This window comes from Lactuca saligna, chromosome 5, assembly GCF_052625555.1.
Source record: "Lactuca saligna cultivar CGN05327 chromosome 5, ASM5262555v1, whole genome shotgun sequence".
NCBI lineage: Eukaryota > Viridiplantae > Streptophyta > Magnoliopsida > Asterales > Asteraceae > Lactuca > Lactuca saligna.
In genome coordinates this window covers 212486274-212493292 of record NC_136421.1, presented here as the reverse complement: position 1 = coordinate 212493292, position 7019 = coordinate 212486274, and the positions used below count along the sequence as shown (strand labels likewise).

Sequence of the window (7019 nt, the reverse complement as noted above, 5' to 3'; positions counted from 1 at the left end):
TTAGTATAAATCCGGTTTAAGGTAGTTAGTACAACAGTAGTTCCTATAATACAACACTACAGTACTACATTAATTTACCCTTTACATATAGTTAGTGATCATTTCACTTAAACATTATTGTACAAACTATATTTTGTTAATACTTGGAAAAATTACACACTTTTACAAGAAACGAACAGACAAAACAGTTAGGTCTTGGTAGAAGACTCCCTTTTATAATAGTAGGAAATCATAGGGATTTTTAGGGTTTTTCAAACGTTTACAGTTGTTTTACAAACATTCTAATACTTACACGGACTTTCTTTCAAAACATTTTCCCGTCATTCATTACATGTCAAACAAGTACTTACATACAAATTAAGACACATTAATACTTATGATCTCACCAACTTTAAAGCTGATACTTTTTTTCAAAATAACTTGTATCCTCAGGTCAACAGTAGATAGATACCGATGCAATGTTTAGAGAAGATGGAGCTCGTTCAAGACTCATCTTTCATTTTTTTTATACTTTAGTGTCTATTATAATTTGGCAGAACACTTGTATTAAAATTATATTATTAATGCAATGGATGATGTTGTTGCTTGTTTACTACTTTTCATTGTTGTGATATTGTACATGACGTCCTCCGCCCCAGAACGTTTCCGCCGTTCTTGGTTTTGGGGTGTGACATATTACTTCTGACATTGGATTGTTTATGTCTATGGCAACAACTTTGAAGGAGTTTGGTCAATGGATATGTGGGGATTGCATGAAGCTTCATGCCCTGAGTCGTTTATGTCACCACTCGGGTGGCTTGATTAAGTTTATTGACGGGGCGGATGACATGAGCATGCATATTGTTGGCATTTCAAAGCCGCTACCCAATGAACCGGAAGCCGACCTCAATGATGGGTTGGTGATGGATGCTCAATTACTTGATCGTGTTTTTAAGCTACCTATCACCACTGTCAAAAGCATCCCTCATAACTGTCATATGGCTTTCTCTCAGGCTTTGAAAGCAGCCCTTTCCAAGGTGGTTGCTCATCCCGGATCCGTTGAAGCGTGGGTTGCTTTGTTAATTCTTCCTAGGTGTACTCTTCAGGTGTTCAGGCCCAAGAATAAGCAACAAAGTAGGTCTGGCAATAGGAAGTCTTTGCAACATCGTAATATCTTGAGCGCTTTAGCTACTTGGGGGACTGAAGACGGTATCGCCAAGCTAGTTAAAAACTTAGTTGACAATACAATACTGGAGCAACAAGATAAAAAAGAAGAGTATATTCAGGAGAAAAGAACACCGGGAAGCACCAATGTCAGACAATGTCTTCGTAAGGTTGTCGATGGACATTTTACAACAGCAGTGAAAGTTTTATGTTAACAGATCCACATTACTTCATGAGGTCATTTTGAGGTGTCCCTCTATTTCCTTGTGGGTAGAATTCCTTTATGGCCAAGCAGCAAGGTTATATCTAGGCAACACACATATTCGATCTTCTACTGGGGTTCAACAAGGAGACCCCTTGGGACCACTTCTCTTTGCTATTGTGTTGCACCCGCTCTTGCATAAGATTAGAGACAATTGCAAGCTTTTTCTCCATGCATGGTACTTGGATGATGGCACACTTATCGGAGATTCGGAGGAGGTGACCAAAGCATTAGACATCATTACGGTGATTGGCCCAAAATTGGGCCTTCAACTGAATATCAAGAAAACTGAGCTCTTTTGGCCCTCGTGTGGTGGTAGGAAGTTATGGGAGGGGCTATTTCCGGTGGACATCGGGAGGCCGCCTTTGGGGGTGAAACTTCTTGGGGGAGCTGTTAGTAGAGATGCTAGTTTCATTCGCAACTTAGCCATAAAGAGAGCCGAAAATGCTGTGAATTTGATGCGCCTTCTTCCATAATTGTCTGACCCCCAGAGTGAGCTCCTTCTTCTTCGGTCTTGTATGAGTATTGCTAAGCTTTTCTTTGGGTTGAGGACATGCCAACCCGTTCACATGGAGGAGGCGACAATATTCTTTGACAATGGATTGCGCGGGGCGATTGAGAACATTGTGGTCTGTGGGGGGCCCTTTCTTTGGTGACATACAATGGCGAATTGCTTCCTTACCCATTAGGTTTGGCGGTTTGGGTTTATACTCGGCAGTAGAGGCTACCTCCTATGCTTTTGTTGCCTCAAGGGCCCAATCTTAGGTATTGTAAGACCACATCTTATGGGATAGCGGTATACATGGTATGGATTCTGATTATGATTGTGCATTGGCATCCCTTCGCAACAAGCTTCCAGATTTTGACCTTAACAATTTTACTACTAAAGACACCCCCCCCCCCCCCCAAAAAAAAAAAAAAAAATCCCAGAATACACTGGCGAGCGCCCTTTTTCGTAAAATTGTCCAAGATATGGAAGTGCATCTCGACATGATGACTCGACAGAAAGCGGTTTTCCAGTGATTACGTGCACCACATGCTCAAGATTTTCTTCTGGCTATCCCTATAGATGGGCTTGACCAACAAATGTCTCCCGTGGAGTATCGTACTATTCTCAAATATCGACTCATGATATGTCATGTGTGTTGCAAGGCATGTTTGGACTCTTTTGGAGAGCATACAGTTCACTGTAAAGAACTCCCGGGGTTCAAATACAGGCACGATATGGTTAGAGATGTTTTGTTTGACATATTTAAGCGTGCTGGGGTTTCCGCTAAAAAAGAGGCACCTGTTAATTTCTTAACTGACCCGACAGAAGCAAGGTCAACCCTCACACCGGTTGACATTTTGATATTTGGATGGGTCAGAGGGAAACATGCATATATGAATCTTACAGGGGTATCCCCTCTCGTGGGCCTGAGGGCTGGGGGTTTCACGGCGGGAGATGCTGCTTTAAAAGCAGCTACATGCAAAGTCACCAAACATGAGAAATCGTGCATGAAAAATCAACACGTGTTCATACTATTTGCATTTGATACGTTTGGTTTCCTTGCACCGGATGCGGTAGAGCTCTTTAAAAGAGTACAACGAATCATGCATTGTAATGTTATATCCCCTAGATCTTCGGATGTAGTTTTTAAAATAATTAGTTTTACCATTCAAAAAGACTTAGCAGCACAACTTGCCCGTTTGCCATCTTACTCATTGTACGATGACAATTAACATATTGTGAAGCAAAATATATTGAATTTTCTATTAAAAAAAAAACGAAACAAAAATTATTAGCCTCCTAGATGATTATAATAACATAAATTGCTTTCTTATCAATAAACATTTGTATAAATAGCTGAAAGGGGTTGCCAACGTCACTTGTTTCCTATTGGTTGTGATTGTTGTTATAGTTCACGTGGCTTCAAAAATAGCCAATCACAAGCCACGAAACACGTGTACTAGTCTACGAGGGCAATTTCGTCCATACATAATTTACCAAAATCGGGACCCCCAACGGCAGTGTACTGCAAGTAAAACCCTCTTGGATCTTCCACCAACACACTAGCACTCACAGTAATGGCGAAGATCGATCGAACAGTGGTGTTTAATTCATTATTGTTGAATTTATTGTTATGTTCTTCGTGGATTCAAATATCGTATTCTTCAAAGCCAGTTGGAGTTGCTCGGAAAGATGACATACCTTTCATCAAATGTCAAGTATGCGAGAAGCTTGCGAAGGAATTGTACGAACAAGTTCGAGACAAACAAGCTAAGATTTCTCCCAAGAAGGTAATTTTTTTTTTTTCTGTGTTTCTTTCAATCTTTTCAAATTTGCTAGTACTTCAATGATTCATTACTCATCTAATCTTACCTGTCAACGGGGAAGGATTTTTATAGTACTTATGAAGGATCAAAATTTTAACATTTCGCTTGTGGATTCCATTCGCAACTGTGTATGTGATTGCTATTGTTTTATTTTTGTTTGTCAATCGATATCAGATCTCAGAGTATGATATTATTGAAATTTCGGAGAATGTGTGCAATCTGAAGAAACAAGAAGCTGATTGGATGCTCAAAATTGATATTGTGGAACAAGGGGATAGATTGGAGGTAATGCTTTCGCCTTGATCTCTGTTATAGTATTATTAAGTCGTGCTTAATCATATGATTGGAAAATTGGGAAGTTGGTTAGGGTTTTGCTTGTCGATGTCATTCAATAATTTGGTTCTGTGGTCCAGTTCATATGACGCAAGTAAAACAAACTTATCAGCAAGAATAATAATTTTCAACTTATGAAACTGAGAACCCAACATGAAATAAAACAGTATAAATTCATATCATCAGTATCATTTGATGCTCCCGATATACTCTACCTTTTCAATTGGCCCATTAGTACAAGGCACATGAGAATAGCCGGAATTGGAATTAGAATTAGAATTAGAATTCAATTCCATTCCAGTCCTGTGGTTGGATTTCAACATTCCATCCTAAAACCCATGGAATTCAATTCACACAATTCCCGTATCTTACTTTCTAATTTGATCCACTTGCAGCTCGTTGAACAAGATTCTGAAGGTCAATGTGGTTCAGAATGCAAGACCATTGAACGAGCTTGTCAAGAAGTAAGTAACTATTTATTTTTATTTTTCTTTTTTTACTTTAAATTCCCCTTTTTCTTTAATATCCTTGCTAACATAATTTTGTTTTAGGTCATAGGATACTACGACACAGATGTTGCAGAGTATATTTACAAAAAGAAACCTCAAATAAATTCGTTGGTGAAATACCTGTGCAAAGATCTCACTGAAGCATGTAGTAAAAAGCCACCACCAGTTCCTAAGGTAGTTTACAGAAAAAAAAAAAATGTTAGAGATTTGTTTAATGTTTACTTATTATATTTATTGGTTTGAAATTTTAGGGTAGGGAACCAGGGGAGATATTTGTGGCTAAATCAGCAAAAGAGGCTGAAATGGAAAAAATGTTGAAATCAATGGAGGGTATGCCAGGAGCACCTGGAATGAAAATGTATTCAAGGGAAGAATTGATGAGTGGAAAAAACTTTGATGATGAAGATGGAGATGATGAAGATGATGATGAGCCACCCATTCGTTCCAATTTGGTAAGCATTTAGGGAAAAGGAAAACTTGTGTTTTTGTTTTTTGGGAAATTACAGAAAAGGACCTGTACTTTTTTATTTGTTTATCGATTTAGTCACTTTAACTATTTTCTAAGTGAGTAAACAATTATATATTTTTTTGACCATTTGAAAATAAAAAAAAAACATTTTTTAAAATAATTATATGGGTGGTTAAATCGATAAAATAATGAAAGTAAGTTTTGTTTTGTTTTTTTTTTTTTTTTTTGGGGGTTAATCTCATAAAGCGGCTTTTTCCGGATTAAATTTTAATTTTTTTTCCTGAAACAGACCTTGCATTTTTTTTTCCGGAAAAAACCTTCAATTTTGTTTTATTTTCCCAAAAGAAAAACCCTCTAACTTTTTTACTTTTTTTTTTTCCAAAAAAAAACCCTCGCATTTTATAAGTTTTTTGGAAAAAAATGACTAAAAGGATTGGATCGAAAAAAATGAAAAAAGTGCAAGGGGTCTTTTTCAAGAAAATATAAAATTCAGGTTCGATCTAGAAAAAACACAAAATATAATATAAGATCTTTTATGAGATTAAATTTTTTATTATTTTTTTTAAAAGCGAAAGCAGAGAAAAAATGAGTTTTTTTAAATGGTCAAAAAAGTATAATAGTTAGATAATAACAGATTATAGTTAAGTGGTTAAATGGATAAAATGGTAAAAATACATTATGTATTTGGCTCATTTATATTTTAAGATTTACCTATCTTATTAATTTAGCCACTGAACTATCATTTTTATTGATTTAGCCAGCGAACAATTACTAAAATAATCTTTAAAAAAAATCCGGTGGCTAAATTGATAAATGGTGAAACTATGTTCTTTATATATTAAATTTTGGTTTTAACCGGAAAAAATGGGGTTTTATACTATCAAAAAAAAAAAAAAAAAGTATAATGATTTAATCACTAAAGAAAATATAAAATAATTAATCGATTAAATCGATAAAATTGTGTAAGTATGATGGTGTGCATTTCTGTATCTTGCTCATTTTTGTTGTCGGATTTAATGAATGTGGGTTTAAAAGACTGAATACTTTTATGGTATTTGTGACTTAAAAGGGGAAGATTTTAAGGGAGAAGGAAAATAACAAGAAAATGGATTGGAAGGAAAAGATAAGAAAAGGCATTATAGATGCCAGTGAGGCAACAAAGCATCATGCAACTAAAATTGCGTTTAGGATGCAGAAATGGTGGAAAGCAAAGAAGGCAAGTTTCACACAGCAAAACACAAAATCTAACAAAGTTGAACTTTAAATGTATGGGCCATGGCTTCTCTTCTCTTTTCAACATAATTTTGTAGTCAACTTTCTTTTTGGGAGTTGAGTTGTATAATTTTTGTTTTTTTAGGGGAAAATTCATAGGTTATGATATGAAACCATGCTGCCACCTCACCACTTTACTTTAACACTTTATTTTATCTAATCACATATTTAAACAAATAAAAGTTACGAATTATATATACTTGAGGTAATCACGGAAAAATGCATAATACTTTAATCATTTCATCAATCAATGAACATATTCTAAAAAAAACTAATCATGTATATGATCACTAAAATATATGATTTGCCTTATTGCTAGTTTTTGGTCATACAACTAGTATTTATGGAATAAACGCATTCAATTACAAACATACATAAAAATACAACGATGTTTTTGCAGTTTTCATTTGTATTGTTGTGGCTTATTTACTCTTTTGTACCAAGAGTTTGGCCAGTAAACTGAAATTATTAATTCATGTCACAACACTTGATGCATAAACAAATCAATATGTAATGTGTATTAACGCATTTTGTATTGTTGGATTATTGAGATATGTAAATGATACATAAAAGTATGCTTTGAGGGAGGGCATGCAAGTAATCATCATGCTTGGCCACCAGCTTGAAGGGTGGAATGATGTCATCTTTGAGATGACACTTGGACAAGTGATAGATAATTTCATACATACTAATAATCTACTTTAATAAATGAATG

General features: G+C 35.5%; 1 protein-coding gene across 1 annotated transcript; it reads left to right on the top strand.

Moving 5' to 3' along the window:
* Nucleotides 1-3414: 3414 nt before the first annotated feature.
* On the top strand, nucleotides 3415-6433 carry LOC144998856 (nucleophosmin). The gene is made up of 6 exons (XM_078958585.1): nucleotides 3415-3685; nucleotides 3896-4006; nucleotides 4450-4518; nucleotides 4606-4737; nucleotides 4815-5015; nucleotides 6102-6433. The coding sequence occupies exons 1-6, from the start codon at nucleotides 3473-3475 to the stop codon at nucleotides 6294-6296; spliced, it is 921 nt and encodes a 306-aa protein (XP_078814711.1). The 5' UTR covers nucleotides 3415-3472; the 3' UTR covers nucleotides 6297-6433.
* Nucleotides 6434-7019: the final 586 nt, after the last annotated feature.